The following is a 26,501-nucleotide window of genomic DNA, read 5'->3' on the forward strand; positions in this document are numbered from 1 at the left end:
TATTATTTTTCTATAAGAAATGATGAGCAGGATGATTTCTTTTTCTTTTTTTTTAATTTTATTTTGTTTTTTATTAATTTTTATAATTATAACATTTTCTTTGGCAGTACATATGCATAGGCATTTTTTTTTTTTACATTATCCCTTGTATTCCCTTCTGTTCCGAGTTTTTCCCCTCCTTCCCTCCACCCCCTCCCCTAAATGGCAGGCATTCCCATACATATTAAATATCTTATAGTATATGCTAGGTACAATATATATGTGCAGAACCGAATTGTTGTTGTTGCAAAGGAAGAATTGTATTCGCAAGGTAAAAATAATCTGGGAAGAAAAACAAAAACAAAACAAAACAAAAACAATGAGCAGGATGATTTCAGAAAAATTTGGAAAGATATATAAACAAATGCTGAGTGAAGCGAGCATAACAAGAGAATATTGCACACAACAACAAGATTATGTGATAATCCACAGATGGACTTGGCTCTTCTCAGTAATGCAGTAATTCAGAGCAATTCCAATAGACTTGGAATGGGAAAAGGTCATCCTCATCCAGAGAGAGAACTATGGAGACTGAGTGTGGATCACAGCAAAGAATTTTCACCTTTTAAAAAAAGTTTGTTTGCTCTGTGCATACCCTTTGATCCAGCAATGTTTCTACTGGGCTTGTATCCCAGAGATCATAAAAGGGGGAAAAGGGATCCATGTGTGCAAAAATGTTTGTGGCAGCCTTTTCTGTAGTGGCGAGAAACTGGAAACTGAGTGGATGCCCATTGGTTGGAGAATGGCTGAATAAATTGTGGCATATGAATGTCATGGAATATTATTGATAAGAAATGACCAGCAGAAGGATTTCAGAAAAGCCTGGAGAGACTGACAGGAACTGATGCTGAGTGAAATGAGCAGAACCAGGAGATCATTGTACACAGCAACATCAATATTATTCAATGATCAATTCTGATGGATGTCCTCTTTCCAACAGCGAGGTGATTCAGGCCAGTTCCAATGATCTTATGATGAAGAGAGTCATATATACCCAGAGAGAGGATTGTGGGAACTGAGTGTGGATCACGACATAACATTCTCACTCTTTTTATTGTTCACTTGCATTTGGTTTTTTTACTCATTTTCTTTCCTTTTTGATCTGATTTTTCTTGTGTAACAAGAGAATTGTATAAATATGTTTACACAAATTGGATCTAACATATATTTTAACATGTACTATATATATATATACATATATATATATTGGAAGGAAAAGAAAATCTGAAACATGCAAGGGTCAATATTGAAAAAATTATCTGTGCATATGTTTTGAAAATAAAAACCTTTAAAAAAAAGTTTGCTTTCTTTTTCTTTCTTGTGGCTTTTTCTCCTTTTGGTCTGTTTTTTTTTTTTTTCTTGTACAATATGACAAACATGGAAATATGGTTAAAAGAATTGCACATATCTAACCCGTATCAGATTGCTTGCTGTCTTGAAGAGAAGGGAGGTAAAGAGGGAGGGAGAAAAATTTGGAACACAAAACTTTACAAAAACTATCATTGCATGTATTTTGAAGAAAAAAAAAAAAAGCTCTTATCAAATTTTTAAAAATGAATGTTTAAAATTGTCTTTACGAATATTTGGGGAAAATACTATTGAAGAGTTATACATGGATACTTAGTTAATCATTATTGAATGAATGATTTTTTTTAAGATTGCCTCGTTAGTTACTGTCAAAAAATGTTATAATTATAAAATAAAATAAAAAAAAAAAAAAAAAGAAAATCTTCCAAATCTAAAAAAAAAAAATAAATAAAATAAAAAAAAAAAACAAAAAAAAAAAAAAAAAAAGATTGCCTCGTTAGTGGCTTCTTGGGCTGGGCTGGTCCTAGTCCAGCACACACAGTTCATTGTTCAGTCTCTAAGGGAAGTCAGGATAATAAACCAAGATGTCAAAGCAACAATTCCTGCTCAGAGAAACCTTCCGGAGCTCCGCGCGGAGCAGACACGTTGGAATGTCACCAAGAACTATAGAATTCGCCGGCAAGAGACGAAGCTAGTCAAGCAAGGAGGGCTTCTTGGAGGAAGGGGGACAGCTGATGTGTCGGAGACCCCGCCCAGTTCTGGGAATTCGGGACTCTTTCCCTCCCCACCCACACTGGGGGCCCCAGGATTGGTCCAGACCAGGGCACGCCCCCTCTTATCTCCCTGAGACGGGGACCAGAGAGAAAGGGAGGAGAGAGGGGGTTGGCTGAAGAGGGAGGTAGAAAGAGACCAGGGGGAGGGGCCGAAGCCAGATCCCCAGGGAGAGAGTGTGAGAGGAGCCCAGGAGAGAGGCGGGGGCCGGGACCAGCCAGGACCCATAACTGCGGTTGAGAGGGCAGAGGTAAGAAGCCCTGAGCGGTCCCGGGAGGGGGCCAAGAAGCACCAGGGCAGAGGGTAGGGCTACACCTCCCGCTTTCCCTCCTAGCAGACCCCAGGATGGCAGCGACGGACCGGACAGGGCCAGGTGAGGGGGGCTCGGAGACCGGGGGCCGGGACTGCCCGGGGACCCTCTGACCCGGCCCTCTCCTCACCCAGGCTCCAGCCCCCAGAACCCCCCCTCCATCCCGGAGCTGATTAGGAAGAAGCGAGACGGGGCTCGCCTGGAGGATGCTGACATTCGGAGCTTTATTCAGGGGGTGACAGAGGGGACAGTGGAGGAGGCGCAAATAGGTGACATACCTGCCCCAAGACCTGGAACCACCCCCCCGGGGACCCCAACTTCCCCAGTCCCTGGACAGAGTTCCCCCCACTTGGGCAGCCCTGTCAGGTTCTCCCTGTGCCCACAGGTGCCATGCTCATGGCTATCCGGTTACGGGGCATGGACCTGGGTGAGACAGAGATTCTGACGCGAGCCCTGGCCGAGTCCGGGCAGCAGCTTCAGTGGCCCGAGGCCTGGGGACGGCTGGTGGTGGACAAGCACTCAACTGGGGGCGTGGGGGACAAAGTCAGCCTGGTCTTGGCGCCTGCTCTGGCCGCCTGTGGCTGCAAGGTCAGCCCCCTGCCCCCTCTCCCAGGGGCCTCAAGGCCTGGGTGTAAGGGAGGGATGGCTGGGAGACAGAGGGAAGAGGTGAATGCAGGTCCTCCCCGTTGGGCTCTTTCCCCGCTGTCCACTTCCACTCTTTGCTCAGAACTCAGAGCGGCCCTTAGGCAGACTGTCGGTTCAGAACAGACCCCGAATTGTTGGGGGGGGGCTGAACACTGAAGTCCGACGGAGAGAAAACAGGGAGGTTCCAGCCCTTGGCGCTGGGATGGGGCTGGGTCTCATCCACACAGGTGCCAATGATCAGTGGCCGGGGACTGGGACACACCGGGGGCACGCTGGACAAGCTGGAAGCCATCCCAGGCTTCTCGGTGGTACAAAGTCCAGAGCAGGTATTGGGCAAAGGACCCTGACTGGGGCCCCTCATGAACAGTCATCAGTGGGTGAGACAGTACTCACTGAAGGGCACCTGACTGCCGGGAGAAATCTGGTCCCAAATCCCTGGGGGTCATGGATCCATGGGGCATTACTGTTTGGGGGGCTTTGGTCACTAATGGGGATCCTCCCCACCTGGGAGATCAGATGCGGGAGCTGCTGGAGCGTGCAGGCTGCTGCATTGTGGGGCAGAGCCAGGAGCTGGTCCCTGCAGACAAAGTTCTCTATGCCATCCGGGATGTAACTGCCACAGTGGACAGCCTCCCCCTCATCACAGGTGACCTGCTCCCCACCCCTGCTGGAGGCTACTCTGACCCTGGTTAGGAACAGCCTATCCATTGGTGACTGGACCCATGCCATGTCTCCATGCCCCCTCCCCCCACTGGACAGGAGGTCCCGGTTCTAGCCCAAGCGCCCCCTCTCTGCCCCTCCAGCCTCCATCCTCAGTAAAAAGGCTGTGGAACAACTCTCAACCCTGGTGGTGGATGTGAAATTTGGAGAAGCAGCCATCTTCCCAAGCCAAGAAAAAGCTCGGGAGCTAGCCCATGCCCTGGTGAGTGAGTGTGACCGAGGCTCCTTCATGGCTCACTGTTCACCTGCAGAGTATTTCCTCCTTGAGAGCTTCCTGTGCCAATAAAATCACCAACTTAGGTCTTGGAGTCGGGGTGGGGGATATTGTGGGGGCCAGAGATCAGGGTCTAGGAGAGGTGAACCTTGAAAGTCAGAGTTTTATAACTTATTTATTATTACCTTCATAACTTCCAATTCAAACAATAAAAACCATCCATGTGTGAGAAAAATAATCCCTCCCCTTTTCCCCTTCACTTTTGTCTTCCTCTTCCCCTGCTCCCCTCACTCCTCCCTTTCCCCTACCTCTCCTACTCTGCTTTGTCCCTCCCCTATTCTACCTCTCCCTCCTTTATTCTACCTCTCCTCCTCTTCCCTTCTTCCCCCTTTCTCTCCTTATTTCCTTCCCCCCTCTCCTATCCCTTCCCTTTTTCTCCCTTCTCTTTCCCCCTCCCCCTTTCTCTTTCTCCCACCCCAAACATTCAGCAGCAGATAGGTAGAACTTGGCAGAAGGAAGAGCATTCCCAAAAATGGGACTGTGAGGGGGGCACCAAGGGGGAAAGAGGCAGGAACAGAAGGCGTGAAGGGCAGTGGAGGCAGATGGGGCTAGAAAGGCACCAGTGTGGAGGACCTTTAATACCAGCTGGAAATGTCTGGGCTCCATGCAGTAGCACTAGGCAACCACTGCAGGCTCTGCAGCCCAATGACCCTGCTGAAGGAATGGATGACCACTTTTTGTCATACTTGGATGACTCTTCCCAGGTTGGCTGAGAGAAGAGATGAGAGGCAGAGAGCCTGCAATAAGAGAGGCAATAAGGGCCTGAATGAGGGGCAGTCAGTCAGTCAGTCATGACCCAGTAACTGTGTCCTAGGCACTATGGCAACTCCTAGGGATACCAAAAAGGTTAAAACACAGTCACTGCCTTCAAAAGGAACTCCGAATCCCAGACACCACACCAATAATTATGCACATACAATTATACAGATATAATATGTATGGATAATATAAATGAGAGTAAATGGGTTCCCCAGTTGGCACAAAGCACACATATCTCAGGACTTGGCGGCTGATCGAATGTAAAAGAGGGAGGAAGGGCCGGGGGAAGAGCCGGTTGCTGCAGTTGGAGGAGGCAGGACTGGAGGGAGGCTGAAGAGCAGAGCTCCGGGCTCCTTTGGCAATCTGATGGAAGTCTCCGTACTCGGTCTTAGAACGATTTTAAAAATTCATAATTGAAGGAAATGTTGCATTTCAGTAAAGGTTAGTGAGAAGAAAGGATGTAATTATTTTCCCATTTGTTTTTCATGAAATCAGTCCTCATGTGGGACCCAAGTTAAAATCCCCTGCTTTAGGGCATAGTGAGCTTGGGGTGCTAGTGGGAGCACAAGGTGGGCAGGTCCAGGTGGAGTTGTGCACTTTGTGATTGGGACTGGAGTTTTAGACTCAGGACTCATCTGGGCTAATATTAGCCACCAGAGAGTGGGTAAGTCAACAAGAAAGAGCGATTAAAGTGTGAAGAGAAGAGGGCTTAGAGCAACCTTGAATAGCAGCCAACTTTAAAGGCAGGGAGAAGGTGAGCCAGGAAAAGGAACTTGGGAATGAGTCAGGAAGGGAGGAGGAAACAACCTGAGGCAAGAGAGAGAATTCCAGAACAGATACTCAAATGACTCATAAGCTACAGAGACAGCAACAAGGGGAGGCCTTTGAGAGACTTCTGCAGGATTAGGACTGTGCTGGGTGAGGATCCAGAGTGCACCTGGACTCGATGGGGAAAACTCCGTGCTTGTATATAAAGGAGAATTTCCTCTACAAGGGGGTAGCCACCCATTGCTTGGATACCTCCGGTGACAGGGAACTCACTACCTAATTTAGCAGGCAATGGAGCAGTAAATGTGACAGACAGAAGAGACAGACGATTGAGACTAGTAGTAAAGTCAGCCCAGGCCATGGGAAGCCCTAAACATGCTGGTTGCAAACTGGAAGGAAAATGAGAGCGTCTTAGAATCTGAAATGAAGGGCCCTGAAAAGATCACCCATTTCTGTTTTCATGTTTGCCAAAAAGCAGACTTCATATCCAAAGGACTCTGAACCAAGGAGCCGGAACTGAGAAAATGAAATTGGTTGGGAAACCCTCCTGATCAATAAGTGGCTCAGAAATGGATGAAAAAAGGCTTCCAAACCAGAGACAAGCAGAATTTATAGTCGTGGGCCAGTTTGTCAAGATGAATTATCAAAGAGGAAGGGACCCTTGTACACAGTTGGGGTCTAATAAGCAAATTACCTGTGGGCCAGCCAGCACCAGTCCTTCGAAGACTCTGGCACCCTGCGCTGCAGCTCATGCCCTAGTATGACCGAGGGCTTCTGAAATCCGTTTCAGACTAGGGATCTGGTTATTCCCCAGATAAAAATAGCATGTTTTTAGTTTTGTTTGTTTTTTAAGTAATTAAGAAGGAAAAAACGACATGAAGTCAGAAAAAAAAATAAATCAGAAATGTTCTCAGCAGGAATTTCCCAAGCTCCTCTTCCCCAACAGCATCCCCCAGCAAAGCATATATTACATGCTCTCTCCCTTCCCCTCCTCCAAAAGTCTAAGCTCTGCAAGGGGCAGAACTGGTCACACTTTTGGTATTGGGAGCTCCAGCCTGGCTTACAGTAGGCACTTAATAGATGCTTATTGATCAATTGGTAGAGACAGGAGCCTAAGACCCGGTTGCCGTGGTATGAGGCGTGTCTTAGGAGGGCTGGCCCTATGGTGAGGGGGCTCGGGGGAGAGGAGCACGGAGATCTGTTAGGAAGCTGCTGACATTTATGAGAGGACACAGGACTCTGGGAGGGCAGCGTGAGGCAGGTGAGGGAAGGGAAGGACGTGTGGGGGTAAGATCGGGACTCGGTGGGTGGTTGATGTGGCAGATGAAGGAGAGAGGAGGTTTCTAGCCCAGGAGGCCGCAGAGGAGGGTTGGGGAGGACGGACACAGGGAGGGGAGCACTCCGGGCAGCAGGCCCAGCAGAACAGGGAGTGGGCCGAGAATGACCCGGCCTGCTCTCTGCAGGTGGGCGTGGGGGCCCGCCTGGGGGTCCGGGTGGCGGCCGCGCTGACGACGATGGACAACCCTCTGGGCCGCTGCGTGGGCCACGGGCTCGAAGTGGAGGAGGCCTTGCGGTGTCTGGAGGGAGGAGGCCCCCCGGACTTACGGGACCTCGTCACCCAGTTAGGTGTGTGAAGGGAGGGGGAGGGGGGGAAGGGCTCCTCTGTCCCCGCTCACCGTCCTGCCTAACCCCGTCCCCAGGAGGATCCCTGCTGTGGCTGAACGGCCAGGCTCCAACCCTGACCCAGGGGACAGCCCGAGTGGGGGCCTCGCTGGACGACGGCTCTGCCCTGCGCCAGTTCCGGGCCATGCTGGAGGCCCAGGGGGTGGCCCCCGCGCTGGCCCAGGCTCTGTGCTCGGGGTCTCCCGCCCAGCGCCGAGGCCTGCTCCCCACGGCCCCCACCCAGGAGGAGCTGAGAACAGCTTCAGAGGGTGAGGAGAAACCCGATTTCAAGGCCCGCCCCGGCCAGCACAAACCTTCCCCCTTACCTTTGTACGCGTCAGTCACCCCGTGCCCCATGCTCCCCTCCCCTCCCCCCACTAACCCTCCCCTCCCCCCAGGGACGGTGGAGAAGATCCAGGCCCTGCCCCTGGCCCAGGTTCTCCACGAGCTGGGGGCTGGCCGGACCCGGGCAGGAGAGCCCCTCCGCCACGACGTGGGGCTGGAGCTGCTGGTGAGCGTGGGACAGAGGGTCAGTGCAGGTGAGAGCGAAGACCGAGATCAGCACCAGACCCGCTCCCGGGCCTCCTTTAAGGGCTCCCGGCCGGTGGGGCGGGGACAAGTACTCCGAGCCCCCTCCCACCGCGGCGGGCTCGCGGTGACGGCTCTCCCCGCCACTGCCAGGGACCGCCTGGATCCGCGTGCACCACCAGGGCCCCGGCCTGAGCCCGCGGCACTGCCAGAAGCTGCAGGAGGCGCTGACGCTGGGCAGCGGGGAGCCCTTCGTGCCCGAGCCCTGCTTTCGGGAGCTCATCCTGCCCCCCTCCGTGAGCGGCTGAGCCCCGGCTTCCAGGCGCTTCCTTCGGGCGAGATCTGCGCGCGTCCCAACCCGGGGCGCTGTCCGCGTGCCTCCCGGGCCCCCTCGGTTGGGGAAGGGGGGGCGTCTTCTCGGAATAAAGTGCCCGTTTCGGCTCGAACTCCGCTTGTCCGGGGGCGGGGCCCCTCCGGTCTGGTCTCTGGGTCCGTGCGCGCCGGGGGCGGGGCGATGACGTCACAGCCCCAAGTCCACGGGCATTCCGCGAGCCCGGCTGGTTCGCCGCTGGGGCTGGGGCCTGGGGGGCATTATGCGTAGGGTGGTGCGTGCACTTGGGGCGAAGAAAATGGGGGCTACGTGCGTATAGCGGGGACCACCGCCCTCGGCTGCGGAATTGGGAGTAAGAACGACAGACACTATGCGCCTCAGGGGCAGCAGGGGGCGCTCGCAAGCTTGGAAGGAGAGCCGGTCGTGCTCATGCGTGGTGTCTTCGGCCGTCGCCTCCCGGTTGCACTACATCCCTGCGCAGACTCAGCATAATTTCCTTTCCCCCGCTGGCCCCACCCCACACGCTGCGCATGCTCCATGGCCTCCAGTCCGAGGTGACTTCGTCACTTGCCGGCTGAACGCGAATTCGGACTTCATCGCGCGTGTATCCGTCTCGCGAGATCCCAAAAAAACTTCCGGATACGAGACCGGCGAGCCCGCGAACAGAGGTGAGCGCATGCGCCCCCCCCTCCCCACACAGCTACCCTCTGGGTGCTGGGCTCCGGACGAACCTCCGCGCGCGGTCCTGTGCACGCTGGCTCCAGCCCAGATCCCAAGTTCAGACTGCAGTGGTCAACACTGGCTAAGCGCCTGCTGTGTCCCGAGCCTGTGCTCTGTGCTAACAGTCTAATAAAGGGGAGACCAGATCCGAGGGCGGGGGTACCACCGGGGCAAAGACCCCGTGCTTCTCGGGGTCGGGCCGGCGCACAGCCCCCCGTGAGCGGGGCACCAAGGAGCGGCCCACGTGCGGCCAAGGCCGCCTCCGAACTCTCCGCTTGAGGAGTACCCCTTCATCCCCGGCTCCCCACTCTGCTCCCTCCCCCCTCTGTGCCCCCTACCCCGTCCCCCACTGCCCTTTCACCTCTGCCCCCTCCCACCCTCTGCTCCCTGTGTTGCAGGGCTCCAGAGTGAGATGTGGCACCTGCGGGCTCCCGGCCCCTGGCGCGTGGCCCTGGCCTCCCTGCGCCGGGCCGCCCGGCCCTACTCCAGCTCCCAGGAAGCGGGCGGCGGGCCCCCGAGGGCCCTGGGGCTGCGCACGCGCCTGCTGGTGACAGGGCTCTTCGGGACCGGGCTGGCGGCGGCTTGGCTGGTGGCCCGGGCGGAGAAGGAGCGGCGGCAGCAGCGGCGGCGGATCGAGGCGCTGCGCAGCGCGGCCGTGGGCCAGGGGGACTTTGACTTGGTGGACCACACGGGCCGCCCCAGGCGCAAGGCCGACTTCGCGGGCCAGTGGGTGCTCCTGTACTTCGGCTTCACGCACTGCCCGGACATCTGCCCCGAGGAGCTGGAGAAGCTGGCCGCGGTGGTGCGCAGGCTCGAGGCCGAGCCCGGCCTGCCCCCCGTGCAGCCCCTCTTCGTCACCGTGGACCCCGAGCGGGACGACGTGGCCGCCGTGGGGAACTACGTGCGCGAGTTCCACCCGCGGCTGCTGGGGCTGACCGGCACCCCGGAGCAGGTGAGCCGGGCCGGCCGCAACTACCGGGTCTACTACAGCGCGGGGCCTCCCGACGAGGATCAGGACTACATAGTGGACCACTCCATCATCATCTACCTGCTCAATCCCGACGGCCTTTTCACCGACTACTACAACCGGAGCAAGACGGAGGAGCAGATCACAGACAGCGTGCGGCGCCACATGGCGGCCTTCCGCAGCATCATGGACTGAGCCCTCCCGGCCCCTCGGAGTCATCCCCCCACGGCCCATGACAAACCCTGATGGGTGGGCTCTCTAGTGACCAGATATTTATTCTGTGTAACAACACTCTACAACAGTACTCGACAAGGGGGTGGGAAATAAAGGTATTTCTTCTACAAACAACGTGTCTGAAGCGCCCTAGAGGTCTGGGTTAGGGCCCGGGCGCCCGGGTCTGGGGGCAGCAGGGATCCGGCCAGTATTCTGGCACCGGGGTGGGGAAGGGCACATCCCCAAAACCCAGCGTCCTCTGGGCACCTGCTTCAGGGTTGTCGAGGGAAGGCGGAGGGCAAACTTTGGACAGAACGTGGAAAAAACAGCTATAAGGGGACCCGTTCACAAACAGACTCGGTCACACAAACATTCACAATCAGGGGGTGGCCATGGAGGGGGCCGTGTAGGTCTGGAAGCGCTCGTGGGCTCGCTGGCGGGTGAGAAGCCGCAGGGACATGGTATCCACAGCCTCGGCCAGCCCCGGCTTCTGGGCAATCTCCACGGTGTAGTCGTTGGCCTGGAGGGACAGGGGAGGGTGGGGGGAAGTTTCCTCCTCCTCTCCCTCTCGCGGTTCCGGGGGAGAAGCTTCAGTGGTGCCCGCCCGCCCTCGGCCAGCCCCGTTCGCCCCCACTCACCAGCTGCAGGGAAGCCAGCATAGAGCGGCACACCTCGAAGGCGGGCTTGCCGGCCACCAGCTTTGCAAAGGGACACCACTCGTTGAGCTGCTGAAAGCCCGCTACCACTTGGTCCCCGTAATTATGGATGTCGAAAGGTACGTGCTCCTCCTGGAAGAAGGGAGCGGGGGCTGTCTGCTGCCTGTCTGCCCCGCCCAGGGGTGAAGGGCCCCGCAGGTCCCAAGCTCCTGCTCACCTGTTCCTGGAGCAGGGGCCCGATGGTGTCCTCCCACTCCCGGATGCGCTGAGACAGCTCGGTCTCATGAACGTACTTCTGAGAGTTGGCAATAAATAATTCCTGGGAGAAGAAGAGGGGGCTCAGGACGGCTTTGGGCCAGCTGCCCCCCCACTGCCTCATCGGTCTGGCCCCCAAACAGAACCTACCACGTTTCTCTGGACCAACTCCTCGTAGGTGAGCGCAGGGATGATCTCTGGCTCTAGGGGAGGGAAGCAGGGCCCCGAGAGTCAGCTCCGAGCTGGGACGCCCGGCCGTGGCCGCAGAACCCTCCCCACTCCCTCTCCCAGGCCTACCAGGAATATTCTCCAGCGGCTCCTCGTGCTCTGCATCCTCGAGTTCCAAGTAGCTGTCTGAGAGAAGAGGAAGCCGGGCCCATCAAGAGACCCGGCCAGCACCAGTGCCCCCTCCCCCGCATGCACCCCAGGGGTACCTCCTCCTCCAAGCTGCTCCAGGGAGTCCTCCACTCGCTCCTCTTCTAGGGCCCACAGCCCTTCCTGGTCCTTGGACAGCAGCTGCTCTGCTCCCTGGGCAGAAGCAGGGGGAGGTGAGCTACCCAGGGTCTGGACCTGGATCCTCCTGCCCTTCCCATAGGGGCCACTGCAGGGGAAACGGAGGCAGACCCACAGGCGCCGCCTCCTGGGATCTGGCAGTGGCGTGGGAGCAATGGCCCGGCCCGGTGCCTGCTGAGCCCGCTGCCCTCACCTCTCCCTGCCGCAGCTTCCGAAGGGCATCCACCTGCTCCTTGATGTGCTTCCAGTAGAGGGCTTCTAGGTCTGCAGAGACATTGCCAGGGCTCTTGGTTCTGGCACCCTCGCCCCCGTCCCGGTCAGGCCTCCCACCCTTCTCCAGCCTCACCTGCAAATGTGGGGCCTCTGTGCCGAGGTTTCTGGGAGCTACGGCCGCTATCTGAGGGAGGAGGTCACACGAGCGTCACCGGAGCTCGGGCCTGTTATCCCATCGTCACCCCCTCCTTCCCCACCCTCCAAGCCTCCACCCCACTTGGGACTCAACTCACAAGCAGCCAGGTACCACTCATGAAACCCCTGGAGTCTGGCGGAGATCTTCCGTTTGCGTTTGCCAGACGTGGTCTCCTCCAGCTGCTGCGGCAAAGAGTAAGGGCTACCTGGCGGACAAAGCCTGGAAGTGAGGCGAAGGGGTCCCGGCCCCGGGGACGAAGCAGACGCCCAGGAGAGATGGCGCTAGAGAGATGTGGGAGCCCCCAAGCCCAGCCCCTCTGGGCCCCGGGGATGGGCCCAGCACACCACAGTGCTCACCTCCAGCCCTAATCTCTTCTTACCTTTCTTGAAGGGCTTGCCCTCCACAGCTTCAAAGGGGTCCAGACTCTGCCAGGGATCGGGAGGCTCCTGCAATGCAGGACACGGGATACTGAGTGAGGACCATGTGTTTGGGACCCCTGATAATCAAATACTGGCCTGCCCGCCCACAAAGATGCCAGGCCACTCTGAAAGGGATCCTTTCCCTTCCCCACCCCAACAGCTGGCAAAGTTAATGGCTCCCAGGAAGGGACAGGGAAGAGACCTCCGTGGCGCCTCCCTCAGCCCCAACGGCTCCTCTTGCCTTTGGGTGCCATGAGGGACGAGGGGTGGCAGCTGGGGTTTTGCCCCGCAGCGAGTATCTCCTTGGCTCCAGGACACCCTAGGAGAGAGAGTGGAAGCGATCAACCTCACTGCCCGTCGCACCTCCACCTGCCCCCAGAGGCTGGAGGGAACAAGCAGATGTTCTGCCCAGACCAGCCCGAGTGGCCGCCCTGCTTGGAGGGAGAAGGGCAGGGTCCCCAAGGATTTCTGGGGGCTGCTGGAAGCGGAGTTGAGCCCAGGAAAAGGCCCGTGATTATGCCGTACTTCGTGTATTTTCCAGCGGTCCCCCCAGACGTGGGGCTAAAATGTGCTCAAACACTTGGACCCAATGAGCCCAGAGACCACCCTCACCCCCATTCACTCTTCTGTGATTCATCTGCCCACATGAGCCTCAAAGAGCCCATGTCCCTCTGACATCATCGGAGCAGTCTCCCCATCCCCCTGCACTCCCGCCCTACCTGCTGCTGCTCAGGGGACTTAGGAGAGGCCTCGGGGACCTCCGGGTGAAGGAGCGCGTCTCCTCCCACCTCTTCCTCACCTTCCGACAGTGCAGCCTCTGGAGGAGGGCAGGGAGAGGAGGATGAGACTGGCCACTTACGGGCCCAGGCAGGTGTCCGGGGAGCGGGGCTACCGGGCTCTCAAGCTCGGTGTAAAGCTGAGTCCAGATTCGCCTCCATTTAAATTGGAGGGAAGAAGACTCGGCTGCCTGGGGCTCGGGTTGCATGGGAGCTGGGGGGGGGGGGGGCGGAGGAAGGGAGCAGGGGAAGGGAATGAGCCTCAGCTCTACACCTGGCTTCTCATCTTCCTCCTGGGAGAAGTTGAGCACCGGAGCTGGGGACATGCAGACCGAGACGTCCATGGGCATCTCCTCGGGCCGCTCCGCGTCTGGGGAGAGGAGAATGAGAAGGGCCGAGCTCGTGCTGGGGACGCCAGCCGGCCACGCCGCCCAGCCCTTCACCCTTCTGCAGTTGGGCCTTCGCAGCAAAGAGCTCACTCCGGGAGAAGGGGGCTCAAGGCAGAGGGTGACAGGGTAGGTGGAGGCCCTGCCCTCGTGGGTGCTCATCTATAAAATGGGTCCAGCTCAAACTACATGCCCTGATGCAGGGCCTATCGTGCCTGGGGGGAGCTCGGCACAAGCAGCCAGTCCATCTCCCAGGCTGACCGCACCCTGCTGGGGGCTCCCCGGCCATCCCGGCCTGCTCCCAGGCTCCAGCTGCCCCCTCTGTGCCATGGCCGGGATGCCCGCTTCACCTCCTGATGACCCTGATATCGGCCAGAGGGGTGCCCTGACGCCAAGACCTCAGCCCTCGCTTCTCAGTGGCCACTGGGAGGTTCCTTAGCTCTGAGTAGAAGCTGTTCCCTGCCTCCTGGCTCCAGACAGTAAGCTCTGGAAGGTGGGGGCTGCCCAGCCCCCAGCATGGAGTCTGGCACCCAGTAGGTGCTTAATAAATGGTTACTGGATGGAGAGAATAATCACTGCCCCTTGGCTTTTACTGTCTAAGACTCTCGTGCAGAACAATTCCCCCAATGCGAACAATTGGGTCCTGAGCCTGGGCAAGGGGTCACCAACTCCCCTCCCCCCAGTCTCCTTCTGGCCGTGACCCTCACCGGGCTGGGTCCTTGGCATGGTCTGCTCCATTGGGGACAGGCCTCCTGGCTCCAGCAGGAATGCACCGCTGGCGTGAGGGATGGAGGTGTTCATCCTGAAATCCTTGCGACTGGCCAGGACCTCCCCTCGGCGGCTGTGCTGGCAGACAACATGCTCTGAGAAGAGGGGTGGAGACCCATGTCCCACCTCAGGGGGGCCGCAGGCTCAGGGAGGCAGAGGCCCATGCCCTGCCTCAGGAGGCTGCAGGCTCAGGGCAGACACAGAACAGGACCCCCAGAGAGGCAGCGGAGTACTGGGGGTGGGGGCTGGGGTCCTGTACCTGTAGAGTGGGTTGCTCTTCTTCTCTTCTTCGTCAGGGGGCACCAGGGCCATGGGCACCAGGGGAATGACAGGCACGGCCTGTTGGGGGCACACAGAGTCACCGGATGTTGGAGGAGGGCTCCCCCAGAGCCCGGCCACCTCCCAGGCCCTCCCTCCCCTTCCCATCACCACCGCCCCCAAGATCTGCCCAAAGGACCAGGAGCATCGGGGAGAAGGCGCCACTTACGGTGGGAGACTGGTCATCCTTCAGGTCTATGTTTGTGCGGGGGTCAGGAAAGTCATCGAGGGACAGAAACTGTGGGGAGACAGAGGCAACAGCTAGCAGGAGCCGCGGTGCCCAGGGAAGGCCCCAGAGGCGGGAGCCGAGGGCACGTGGGCCCCGGGGAGCCTCACCTCTTCCTCGGGCTCAGGGCGCGTGCTGCAGCTATTGTCACCATCCTGCCCGTCGGGCTGCGCCGACGCCAGCTGCTTATTTCGCCTGGGAGGAGAGAGGCAAGCGGGCATGGGTCAGCTCTTCCCTGGCCATCAAGGTCGTGCAGCTATCAGAGCAGCCGGGGAGCTCCGGGGGGGCCTCCTCCCCAAGTGGCTGCCCCGCTGAAGGTGCCCGGTCTCCGCCCAGCCACCTGTCCTTCCAGATTTCCTGTTTGCTCATTGTTACCAAACCCCAATGGGGCAGAGCAGAGAAGGATCACTGGGGGCGTCTGTGGCACACAGCAGGCCCAGGTTCTCACGCTCTGCTGCGTGTCCCACCGCCCTTACTTTTTTCCTGAGATGAAATCCAGAGCCTGGTAGACCAGTGAGTAGAGGTACTCCACCTGCCAAAAGGGGGGCACGGGCTGAGGAGAGCGGCCAACGGCAGCCCCCGGGCTTCCCTCCCAGCCAACCCAGCATGATGGCCGAGCGGAGCCGGTCCCAGCGCATCAGGAACCGGCACGGGGATCTGAGAGCGTGTGTACATGTGTCTGTGCCCTAGGGACACTTCCCCGGGAGGGCCCGTTTTGAGAGCCCCCCCCCCCAAGCATGGCCGCAGCCAGTGTGCCCCAGGGAATGAGCCGTGGGCAGCCCACAGGGGTGACACGATGGGCCTTGGACAAGGAGCTGGAGCTGCTGCCCTGGTAGGGGGCAAGCAAGAGCGTGCCCCACGGGTGCTACTCTCAAGAGGAGAACTGAGGGTATGGAGGGAAGGGAAGGCCGCTCTCTCAAAGGCAGGAAACATCCCCTGTGCCATCACCACAAAGGGCTACCACGACTGGGCTCCAAAAAGGAGCCCGAGGAAACAAGGCCCACAGGCCAGCCCCCCAAACAGAGGGAACACGGCATGCACACTGCCTCCCCGCGGCCCCCGGGGGTCACGGCGTGCACGCTCTGCCTCCCCGCGGCCCCCGGGGGTCACGGCGTGCACGCTCTGCCTCCCCGCGGCCCCCGGGGGTCACGGCGTGCACGCTCTGCCTCCCCGCGGCCCCCGGGGGTCACAGTGTGCCCAATCAGTGCTTGGAGTGCTCACCTTTTTACTGTAGACACAGGCAGACCCCTGGATCAGCAGTGCAGCCTCGATGAAGTTCATGGTGGTTTTACCTTCATCAAAAGAAATGCAGATCTGGTCCAGCTTCAGGACATATGGGGAGGAAAAAAGGGAAGTGAGCAGGGCCTATCCTGACCACGCTCAATCCCACCTCCAGGCCTTTGCCTTTCTACCACTGGGCATACCCCCTCAGCCCATCTCCTGCCGGAATCCCGCCCAGGCTGGTTGAGTTGGAATGCAGTAGGGAACAAATAAGAGATCAAGGTCTGAAGGCAGGTAACAGAGCCACGCCCTCGGGCAGGCCTTTCCGGGTGGTACTTATGAAGCCCTCTCCTCCATTCACAGCCCCTGCCTACAGTGGGTGCCTCAAGCCTTACATCAGAACCTTCCAGACTGTCCTGGCCAACCAAGCTACTCCTGACCTGTCCAAATAAGGACAATTATCAGCCCCAAGCCCCTCCTTGGTCTCCGTTTCAAGACCCAAATCTCTGTTTTTTAAAGATTCATGTTTCTTACATCCACCGACAACCACTCGCACAAAGTGATACCGTGAGCCAGCCAACCAACAAACGGCAAGGGGCCAAACTCTCCCTTCTTAAAGCATTATCTTCCGTTGGTTGGGCTCTTGGCTCACCACTTCCAAGGTCCTTCTGTGGCTCGTGATAAGAGCTGGAACTTAGCTGGCCCTTTCTTGCTAGCGTATCCTTACATGGGTGAACTTTTTTGATCCTCAAAACAGCCCTGGGAGGCAAGTGCTATCGTCCCGTTAACAAGACGAAGAAACGGAGGCACAGAAACACGAAGTCGGCTCCTGCCGCCAAGGCCAATCTTCTACCCAGGGCCCAGAAATCCTGCAAAGCTCAAACTGGAGCCAGAGCCCACTGCTTCCTAGTGCTGACTTCTCTGAGACTCAGTTTCCCCTTCTCCCCTCTGCCTCCTGACCTTTAAAACTCAGCCCCAGTCCCCCTTCTGCAGGGGGATAAGCCCAGGAATGACTGTCTCCTCTGACCAGTTATTGACATCCTGTTACGATGTGAGCTCCCGAGTAGTTTTTTTTCTTCCGTCCATTTTTTTATCCCCAGCGCCCAGAACAGTCAACACTTAATAACCATTTGATGAGTAGCTCACTGACTTGAGAAATGACGCTTCCTATCCTGCCCCAGAAGACGGACAAATCCGTCAGTTTGGTAGTCTCAGAACTGTCTGTACCGGACCCAAATGCTGCCATATATCAATGGGTCAGCGTCCGCCTAGAGGTTATTAGGGAAGTGTTCCACAGCTCAGTCATTGGCTGATTCATCGCATCCGAGTCTTTTCCTTTTTCTAACTTTACTTCCCCAGTGGGAATCCCAATTTTCCCATTTCCCTTCTCCGCCCTTCTTTGGAAAGGAGTCTGGTGAGGAGACACGGCAAGACCTGCAAAGGTGGGGGCCCATGTGCTTGCAGATGGGAGCAAGTCTTGGGCAGAGCAGGGAGCCTGTCCGTGTGCAGATCGGTGCCCAGAGCGCAGCGGCTGCCCCTGTGGATGCTGGGGGAGAAGCCCACATACTGCTGCTCCAATGACCTCAAGCGAGAGGCTGCTGGCCGGGGGGCCGCCCATGGCTTCCCACAGACGCCCGAGCTGCTGCAGGGGCTGCTCTGAGGTTTACAGAACACCACCCAGGACGACCTTGTGCGGTGGGGACAAGACAAGACACCGAGAGTCAGGCCTGACCAGGCTCGGTCCCTCACATAATTGACTTTATTGCCCCAGATCCGCCTTTCTTTGAAGTCTCATGCTTTCTATTGCAGTAACAGCTGGGGGGGTGGGGGGGAGGTCCTGCTTCCACTCCATTACATCCTCCATTCATGGAGGAGATGGTTTTGCAGAAGCGCTGTTCTGATCCTGTCACTCACTCCTCTCCACTCCCCCTTGCCTCCAGGAGCAAATGCTGTGACTGGCTTTCAAAGCCAGCGCAGGGCTTCTGCCTCAGTTCCCTGCCTGGGAAATGGTGTATTTCCCCATCTCGAGTAGATACCATGTAACACACAAGATAATGACATGTAATATACAAGTGCACGCTGTGGTACACCGCAGAACGCTGGGTATCACCGCAATTCCAGGGGCTCTGCACGTTGTCTCTGCCTGGGAGCCCCCCCCAGGGCAGGAACCCCAGCCCTAAGGGCAGGGGGCTGCACACAGTGGGTGTTTAAGCAATGCACGCTTGTTAAAGGGTGCTGGACTCCAACTCCAGACTGCTCCCGCTGGAACCCCCAACACCAGGCCCTGGCCGGCCTCCAGTGATGTCACCGCCCAGACCCTCCCCCGGCCTTGCCATCAATGATGTCACCCTCCCAAGCCCGTGACGTCACCTCCTCCAGGTATTCGCCCAGCTGCGCCGCCACATCCACCTCCCAGTTCTTGGTGAGGTCGCGGATGGGCTGCAGGAGGTGGGCGAAGCGGCTTTCGACGTCCTCCATGGACGAAGTGGATGCCGGGGCTCCAGCTCCGGCCTCCGCTTCTTCCTCAGGCCACAGTAGGGGCCGCTCGGTCTGGCGCCATTTTTGCTTTTCCCGCTCAGGATACTAAGCGACTATCCATGAGCGGCGCCCGGCGCGCATCAGTGACGTCACACGATTCGAGGCCTACCAGCCGCTACCCCGAGAAAGGGGGCGGTGTCTAGTGGGCGGAGCGTTGACGACGCCTCCACCTGGAGGGCGGAGACCAAGGAGAAGGGAGGGCTCCGGGGGGCTTCTCCCCGAGACCCGGTGGGGCGGGGCCGCCACTAGAGGGGATGGAGACTCCTCTTCGGGCGGGGCGTTCGGAGACTGAGGTGGAGATTTTGAGAGACGAAGCCCCGAGAAGGAGCGGGGACCAGGGATGAGACGTCACCGAGCCGGGCGGGGCTTAAACGAATGACAGGCCAAAGGAGGGGCGGGTGCTGACGTAAACACGGGGGCGGGACAGAAGCGGGAGGGAGGGAGCTAGCTTCCTCGGTGCTCGGGGCTGCACCGGGGGCGGAGCCAGAGCCCATGACGCGCCTCCAGGGCGGGGTCGGGAAGAGAGGCGGGGCCAACCGCGGGCGGGCCGACGTGTCTCGGCAGCTCCGGCCCAGACTCGGACCGGGACTGCCCGCCATGGCGGGCTCGCGGCAGCCCCAGCGCCTGTTTCTGCAGGGCGTGGCGGCTGCCTTCTTGTTCGCTTTTGCCTCGCTCTACGCGCAGATCCCTGGTGAGGCCGCGCGACCCCCGCCCCGGGGACCCTCCCCTCTTAGCCCCAGGAATCCCCCTCCAGGTCCTCCCCCGCTGGAGACCCTTCCCTTTCCCTTGGAACCCCCCCTGCAGATTCTCCCCTGCTCCTTCCCCCAGGGACCGTCTCCTTTTCCCCGGGAAGTTCCTCCTGCGGGGCACGCTCCCCCCTCCCCTGGGAATCTCTCCCAACACTCCGAGCCCCTCCCCCGGGCCCCTCCCCCCACCTTTCTTCTCCAAACTCTCCTGGGGACTAACGGGACCGGCCCCCCCATCTTCTCGCGTCCCCATCCTCCACTTCCCCGACCTTCTTCCCTGGGCCGCTCCCCAGGGACCCGCCCCTGCCCCTGGCGTCCTCCCCCTCGGGCGGCCCAGGGAGCGTCTGTGCTTTTCTCCTGGGACAGGGTGGGCACGCGCCGCCCCCCCCAGCTGCCTTCCTGACCCGCCTTTCCCCCAGGGCTGTATGGGCGCGAGGGCATCCTGCCGGCCCGGAAGATGCTGCGGCCTCTGGGGAAGGGTCTGTGGCAGCAGCTGCGGGAGGCCCCCACCCTGCTCTGGCTGGCCCCTCGCCTCGGGCTGGACACGGAGCAAGGCATGGAGCTGCTGAGCCTTGTGGGGACGCTGGGCAGCCTGGGGGCGCTGCTGCTGCCCGCCCTGCGCCACGGCCTGCTCTACCTGCTGCTCTGGAGCCTCTACCTCTCCCTGTACCAGGTGAGGAGGGCCCGCTGGGCAAGAGGCCCCTTCCGCTCCCGAGGGCAGCCGGCTGGCTCTGCCCGCCCCCTTCCTGCCCTCTGCAGGCCCTGCAGGCTCCCGGATCTTGCTTCCTTCCCTTCCCTTCCCTTGGGATTTGGGGGAAAGCATCGCAAAGCCCTCCTGGCCCAGCGAGCCCCCGGGGGAGGCCGGGGAGGGAGGAGGCTGAGCCCAGCCTGGCCGCCCTTGCAGACCTCCTGTCTTCCGCAGGTGGGCCAGGTGTTCCTGTACTTCCAGTGGTGAGTGGCCACGCGCCTCCATCCCACAGCTTGAGGGGTCCTGGAGGAGCTCACGTCCCAGCGGCCCCCGGGCCAGCAGGCTGTAGCGGCCCCGACTGGGAGTCAGTGCAGGAGGGAGGACAGAGCAGGGGCTTCCCCGGGTGAGGGAGGACAGGGATGGGGCCGGGGCAGGCTGCAGGGAGTGCACGCCGGCCCCTGGGGGGGCGGGGCCCGGTTCCCTGCCTCCCTCGTTGTGATACCGGGCCCCTGCAGGGACTCCCTGTTGCTGGAGACTGGTTTCCTGGCAGTGCTGGTAGCCCCTTGGTGTCCCACGTGGGGCAAGGAGACAGGAGCCCCACCACACGCAGACGTCCCCTTCTGGCTGGTCCGGTGGCTCCTCTTCCGCCTCATGTTTGCCTCGGGAGTGGTCAAGCTCACCAGCCGCTGCCCTACCTGGTGGGGGCTCACAGGTGAGCAGCCACGCTGCCCTCCACCCGACCCGTGCCCTCGCCCCGCCATCCCCCCACGAGGGGTCCTGTGCTCCCTCGCTGGCGCCCGGCCCTCCCCCACCCTTCCTGAGCCCCAGCTCTGCCTTCCTCAGCCCTGACCTACCACTACGAGACCCAGTGTCTGCCCACCCCTGCCGCCTGGTTTGCCCACCACCTGCCCGTCTGGCTTCACAAGCTCAGTGTGGTGGCCACCTTCCTCATCGAGATTGCCGTGCCCGTCTTGTTCTTTGCCCCGATCCGCCGGCTCCGCCTCGCCGCGTTCTATTCCCAGGTAAGCCGGACAGAGGGGCCTGGGCCCCCGCTTTTCTCCCTGGCTTTTGTAAAGGCCGGCTGTGTTTGAGGCTCAAAGAGCGAGAAAGGATTCCTGCCCCCAGGGAGCGTGTTCTCGGAGGCCAAATTAGGCATGAGGCCCTCCAGATGGGTCCAGGCTGGCGGGGGTCACTTTCCTGTGTGGGATGATCACGGCAGGAAGAAATAGGGAAGGATCGGGGCCGTCTTCTTCCTGCAGCCGGGCAGGCGCCCCTGCGGCAGCGGGCCAGACCCTCAGGCGATGCTGGCCTGGTCGGACCCTGTCCCAAAGAGTGCTCGTTGTCAGCTCTGGAAAAGGCCCTGGAGAAACCCAGGAAAACTGGGCCTGGAACGCTCATCCCTTCAGCTGACAGAGATGGGGAGGGACAATAAGTCAGGGTTCACCTGCCAGAACTCTGGACTGAACTATGAAGGCAACTGTCAAGTCCTGTGTGGAAAACTGGCGAAAACCAGCCCCACGAGTCTGTGATGGGGCAAGTGGGACCAAAGAGTTCCTTGGGGAAAGATCCGAAGCTTTTAGCGGACCCCAAGCTTCGAACGCGCTCAGCGCCCGCCACGGCTGCCGAAGCCGTTCAGAGCTCTTGGGTTTGGCTCTGGCGACGTCAGCGTAGGAAGGCCTTGGAGGCGCGGGAGCGGCGGGGGACCCGGGCAGCTGAGGGTTCTCCAGGACAAGTAACCCGAGGGGATGGTGGGGGCATGCAAGCAGGGCCTCAAGCCTGACGGACTCACGTGGAAGGGGGTTAGAGCCGGCCTGCTTGACCTCAGTGGGCAGAAGGGAGAAAGGGCGTCCAGCCTGGAGCCAGATGGCCCCATGGCACAGATGTCAAGAACTGGCTGGCCTGGCCTTGGGGCAAGGACAGATCTGAAATATCACTGGGGAAGGACGCTGGAGGCCCGGGGAGAGCCGGCTCCGGGCTCTGTGTTTGTTCCCTGGCTGATGGGGAATCACTGATGTTCCCTCCCTCGTTCTTCCCTGCCTCCCTCCCCCACTGTCTGCTCCTTTGTTCCCCTCTCCTCTTCTCCCTCTCTCGCCCCTGCCCTCTTCCTCCCCCTTATCTTACTGCCCTCCCTACTTCCTTCTCCTATTGCTATCCCTTATGCCCCACTCCCCTCCCTCCTTCCCCCTGTTCCCATCTCTCTTCTACTTCTCCCCCACTCCACTGAGCTCCCTTCCACCACCTCCCCCTCACTGCACTGACCTCTCTGTCCCCTTTCCCCAGGCCTTGCTCCAGGTCCTGATCATCCTCACAGGGAACTATAACTTCTTCAACCTCCTCACCCTGGTGCTCACCACGTCCCTGCTGGACGACCAGCACGTGGCCTGGTGGCTGGGCACGGGCCGGACGAAGCAGCCGCCTGCCTGTAAGTGCCCCCTCGGCCCGTGGAGCGGGGACCTTGGCCCGGCAGGCCCACGGCCCCACGCCCTCCCTCCATCTTTGTCTCTGCAGCCCGGGCCCGGCGGCTGCTGACTGCCCTGTCCCTGCTGCTGGAGGTGGCCGTCTATGGGCTCCTGGCCTACGGCACAGTGCACTACTTTGGCTTGGAGCTGGACCGGGAATGGGGCAGCATTCAGGCCAAGACGGGTAGGACAGAGTCACGGTCCTCGATGTGGGGGAGGGGAGGTGTGAGCCAGGCAGGGCGGGCACCCATGATGGCGAGGGGAAGGTCGTGCTCATGAAGTGGCTGGTTTGCTCCAGCTGGCATGGGGCAGCCTTCCTTGCGCCATCCTCTTCCTGATTCTCCTCCTTCTCCTCTCCAGCCTTCACCTTCCATGAGTTTTCTCAGTGGCTGAAGGTGGTCACGATGCCCTCTGTGTGGCTGGGCATGGCCTCCCTGCTCTGGGTCCTGCTGACTGCCCTCTACAGGTACTAGGCAGGCCGGGCTGGGGCAGGGAGCTGAGGCCTGTGGGACCTGGGCCAAGGTGGGGCCTGGGCCCTTCTCCAGCTCCAGAGCCCATCTCAAGCATGTGGGCTCCGTGCTGGGCATGGAGAGCCTGTGCCCTGAAGCCAACCAGGGGCCCAAGGACCTCCTAAGTCTGGCTGGTCCCCTCCTCCCCCAGGTGCGCCCGCATCCGCAAATGGCTGGGGAAGCTCAAAGCCACCGTCCAGCTGTCCATCGTGGGTGCCGCCGCCATGGCCATGTTCACAATCAGCCTGGTGAGCCGGGGCCGGGCCGGGAGCTTTGCACCACAGGGGCTGGTGTTGCCAGGCTTAGGGATGACCCACTCTGTAACTTGCCTCAGGTACCCTACACCTATCTGGAGCCGGGGACCAACCGGCAGCTCTGGCCTGGGGCCTACCGCCTCTTTGGCGCCGTGGAGCACCTACAGCTGGCTAACTCCTACGGCCTCTTCCGCCGCATGACGGGCCTGGGTGGGCGGCCCGAGGTGGTCCTGGAGGGCAGCTATGATGGGCAGAGCTGGACGGTGAGGAGCCCAGGGACGTGAGGCCGGGCCTCCGGTAGGCAGGGGTGGGTGCTGGCCTGAGCGCAGAGGGACAGGGCAAGAGATGCCCCTGAGCCACTGCAAATGAGGATCTTAAGTCCTGGTCCTGGAGTCAGCCGGGCACCAGGGAGCAGACGAGAAGTCAGTGCTCGGAGACATGTTTATGTCGTGGGCAATGCCAGCCTTTCTCTTATCCCCTTCATACAGCCTGGGGATCTGGGGTTACCCCTCCCAACCTCCTGGTCTGGGCATAAGCCTTCCCAGAAAAAGGAAGCACTTGTTTAATTCCTTGGCCTTCACTGACCTGCCTTCCCTGTGACCCCTGACCTGTCCCCCCATCATACGAGGGGCTGTGTGTCATGTGGGAAGCCCTTAGAGGAGGGGAGAAGGGGGACATGCTGCCAGCTGGGACCCTCAGCTCTTTCCCTTTTTGGCTTCCCAAGGAGATCGAGTTTATGTATAAGCCGGGGAATGTCAGTGTGGCTCCCCCCATCGTGGTTCCCCACCAGCCCCGCCTAGACTGGCAGATGTGGTTTGCTGCCCTGGGCCATCACACCCACAGCCCCTGGTTTTCCAGTCTCGTCTACCGCCTACTTCAGGGAAAGGCACCCGGTGAGGGCAGAGAGGAGGGAGGCAGGGGTCCTAGTGCTGGAAGAAAGGCTCCTGGGCCCCTGCTACAGAAGGAAGCACAGGAGGGGGTGGGGAGCCACGAGGAAGGCCTTGTGCTGCAGGAGACAGGAGCGAGGGGCCCCGGGCAGCCTCATTCTTCGGAGTCATCCCTCTGCCTCAGAGGAAGACACAGCGAGGGGCCAAGTAGATGGGAGCAGAGGTCCTGGTTTGGGGGCAGCATCCTCAGTAGTTTCCCTCCCCTGCGGCAGTGATCCGCCTGCTACAAGTGGATGTCTTCAAGTACCCGTTCTGGGAGCAGCCGCCCACCTTTATCCGGGCACACCTGTACAAGTACTGGTTCTCACGGCCTGGGGAGCAAGGGTAAGGCCCTAGTAGGGCACAGGGAGCAGGAGGGAGGCCCTGGCCGGGGGAAGAGTGCAGGACCAGGGGGCAGGGAGGGGACCCTGGTGGCAAGCAGGTGGGGCCAAGGGGCAGGGATGGGCAGGTATCAGGAACAGGGGACAAAAGTGAGGTCCTGGTGGGAGGCAGGAGTGGGGCCCTGGGAGCATATCTGAGAACTAAGCCTGAGGAGGGGGCATTGAGAGTGGCAGAGCAACCACACGCTGTCAAATGGCAGAGGCAGTTGCAGGCTGGGAAGGGTACAGGGAATCTAGCGGTCCCCCAACCCCTGTTGGCCTCCATTTCTTTTTCTGTCTTTTAGCACGTGGTGGCGGCGAAAATGGGCTGAGGAGTTCTTTCCCCCAGTGTCCCTGGGGGACCCAAAGCTGGAGTCATTGCTCGCACAGTTTGGTCTCCAGGTAAGGAGGAACCCAGGGGCCGAGGCTAGGCTGGGCATGGGGCAGGATGCATGGGAAGGCACATCTCTGCACAGCGAGCCCCAGCAAAAGGAGGCAGGGAGTGTCAGCTGGGCACCCTATCTCCCTCCCTCCCTGTCTGGATTTGGGCAAGTCCCTCGTTTCTCCACACGTGAAGTGCAACAAAATGTTGGCAAACCTTCCAAGATTGCCAGAATGCCCATTGTTATTACTGTGGTCCTGGGGGCTGTTGCAGGATAGCCATAGCTCTCTCTCTCTCTCCCCTCCAGGACAAAAACCCAGGCCGCGCCCCCCACAGCTCAGCCAGCCTGCTACCTCGAGCCCTGCGCTGGCTGCGGGATCAGCTGACCCCCCTGGCTGCCCCCATGCTGCTTTGGGGTCTCATCTGCTCAGTGGGGGCCATCCACTTCCTCCAGGCGCTACTGCATCCCAGGCCCCAGAGGCCGGAAACAGCAAGTGGGGAGAAGAACAAGCCAGTCTCCCAGAAGGAGAAGGGGGGCAAGGAACGGTCCCAACCCCATAGCTCAGAGGGGGCTGGAAATGGCTCCAAGGGTTCCCGGAGAAAGAAATAATGTTGGTCAGCCTGGATCTCAGGCCACTTCTCAGGTGAGGCTCCCCTGCCCCTGGTGGCAGGGTGACGGCGGGATGCTCTTGGGGCATCCAGCGATCAGGGCACCAGCACCAGCCTCCGCCAAGCTCAGGACCTTCTCGGCCTCTCCCACCTGCTGCACTCTGGGCCCATTCCGTGGGGCCAGCTTCAAATGCCTTAATAAGACTGTCTGACTCCCCAGAGCTGGACCGGGGTGCCCAGGCCAGACACCCCCCCTTCCTGCGGGCGTGTAAGATGGATGGACACCAGTCTTCCTCGAGTTTTCTAAATAAAGAAAGGAACGTCTCTGGCCTTTTTCCATCCTTGGCTTGTGGGCGGTAGAGGGAGGAGCAGGCGTGGGATTCTCCCCTGGGAGGGCAGAAAAGCCAGAAAGGCTTCAGGGGAGCGAGAGGCTGGGCTTGCGGGGCCTGAGCCAGCCCCTCTCTGCCTAGGCCGAGAGCCTACTCTTCCTGGATGGGGCAAGAGAAACCCTGTTTTGGTCCACTGCTCCCTAGGACCAGAGCCACGTTCAGAGTGCTCCCCTCAGCCTACCCATGGGCTTTAAGAAGAGGGTGCCACCGGGCACTGGAATCTCTCCCTGCAGAGGACCAGGGCCCGATGTGGGAGAGGGAGGCCAGACCAGAGTCCGGTGGTCCTCATGGAGCTGAACATCCCACCTTCCCAGGCTTCAGCGCAGGGCTCTGCACAGAGCAGACAAAGGTCATGTCCTGGACGAGAGTTCAGGGCAAATTTAGTCCAATGCCCACTTAGGGAATCTGCTTGGCAACCTCCCTGGCAAGTGTTCGTCCCAGAAATGATCCTGGGGGATGAGGGGCTCACTACCTTCCACAGCAACTCCTGCTTTGCAGCAGCTTTAGCAATTAAGCAGTTCTTTCACATGGACATTGAACCTGAATCTGCAACTACGGCCATCCCCATTGCTCCTGGTTCTGCCCCCGGGTCAGTCTCTGTCCCATGACGGCCCTTCCAGTAATTCTAGATAGGATTCATGTCTTAAGCCTTCTCTTCT

The 26,501-nt window shown here is 59.5% G+C and overlaps 4 protein-coding genes across 8 annotated transcripts; 3 read left to right on the forward strand and 1 right to left on the reverse strand.

Moving 5' to 3' along the window:
* The first annotated feature begins 2,193 nt into the window (after window positions 1-2,193).
* TYMP (thymidine phosphorylase) lies at window positions 2,194-8,230 on the forward strand. Of its 3 annotated transcripts, none has more exons than XM_074271967.1 (11): window positions 2,194-2,368; window positions 2,453-2,491; window positions 2,563-2,697; window positions 2,814-3,016; window positions 3,301-3,399; window positions 3,590-3,719; window positions 3,877-3,995; window positions 7,058-7,220; window positions 7,295-7,525; window positions 7,655-7,795; window positions 7,938-8,230. In XM_074271967.1, exons 2-11 carry the CDS (start codon window positions 2,464-2,466, stop codon window positions 8,090-8,092), a joined length of 1,404 nt encoding a protein of 467 aa, XP_074128068.1. In that variant the 5' UTR covers window positions 2,194-2,368; window positions 2,453-2,463; the 3' UTR covers window positions 8,093-8,230. The 3 variants fall into 3 exon arrangements, with proteins under 3 accessions (XP_074128068.1, XP_074128069.1, XP_074128070.1); XM_074271968.1 differs by having other exon boundaries at window positions 2,201-2,368; window positions 2,456-2,491; XM_074271969.1 differs by lacking the exon at window positions 2,453-2,491 and having other exon boundaries at window positions 2,214-2,368.
* A 138-nt stretch (window positions 8,231-8,368) lies between these two features.
* SCO2 (synthesis of cytochrome C oxidase 2) lies at window positions 8,369-10,150 on the forward strand. The gene is made up of 2 exons (XM_074271970.1): window positions 8,369-8,783; window positions 9,234-10,150. Exons 1-2 carry the CDS (start codon window positions 8,486-8,488, stop codon window positions 9,995-9,997), a joined length of 1,062 nt encoding a protein of 353 aa, XP_074128071.1. The 5' UTR covers window positions 8,369-8,485; the 3' UTR covers window positions 9,998-10,150.
* On the reverse strand, window positions 10,062-18,583 carry NCAPH2 (non-SMC condensin II complex subunit H2). 3 transcript variants are annotated; one of them, XM_074271965.1, is made up of 20 exons: window positions 18,333-18,583; window positions 15,963-16,064; window positions 15,218-15,273; window positions 14,852-14,936; window positions 14,685-14,753; window positions 14,457-14,536; window positions 14,137-14,270; window positions 13,318-13,413; window positions 12,987-13,084; window positions 12,509-12,586; window positions 12,228-12,294; window positions 11,946-12,053; window positions 11,786-11,836; window positions 11,633-11,703; window positions 11,361-11,454; window positions 11,224-11,280; window positions 11,077-11,129; window positions 10,889-10,990; window positions 10,654-10,803; window positions 10,062-10,535 (listed from the first exon to the last, which is right to left on the reverse strand). In XM_074271965.1, exons 1-20 carry the CDS (start codon window positions 18,438-18,440, stop codon window positions 10,395-10,397), a joined length of 1,800 nt encoding a protein of 599 aa, XP_074128066.1. In that variant the 5' UTR covers window positions 18,441-18,583; the 3' UTR covers window positions 10,062-10,394. The 3 variants fall into 3 exon arrangements, with proteins under 3 accessions (XP_074128066.1, XP_074128065.1, XP_074128067.1); XM_074271964.1 differs by having other exon boundaries at window positions 12,470-12,586; XM_074271966.1 differs by having other exon boundaries at window positions 12,470-12,586; window positions 14,137-14,292; window positions 18,333-18,535.
* A 343-nt stretch (window positions 18,584-18,926) lies between these two features.
* On the forward strand, window positions 18,927-25,777 carry LMF2 (lipase maturation factor 2). Its single transcript, XM_074271963.1, has 14 exons — window positions 18,927-19,191; window positions 19,666-19,919; window positions 20,169-20,197; window positions 20,450-20,646; window positions 20,778-20,956; window positions 22,215-22,356; window positions 22,443-22,577; window positions 22,754-22,859; window positions 23,054-23,150; window positions 23,237-23,419; window positions 23,881-24,049; window positions 24,316-24,427; window positions 24,768-24,864; window positions 25,152-25,777. The coding sequence occupies exons 1-14, from the start codon at window positions 18,993-18,995 to the stop codon at window positions 25,452-25,454; spliced, it is 2,202 nt and encodes a 733-aa protein (XP_074128064.1). The 5' UTR covers window positions 18,927-18,992; the 3' UTR covers window positions 25,455-25,777.
* Window positions 25,778-26,501: the final 724 nt, after the last annotated feature.

This window comes from Sminthopsis crassicaudata, chromosome 5 (genome assembly GCF_048593235.1).
Source record: "Sminthopsis crassicaudata isolate SCR6 chromosome 5, ASM4859323v1, whole genome shotgun sequence".
Taxonomy (NCBI): domain Eukaryota; kingdom Metazoa; phylum Chordata; class Mammalia; order Dasyuromorphia; family Dasyuridae; genus Sminthopsis; species Sminthopsis crassicaudata.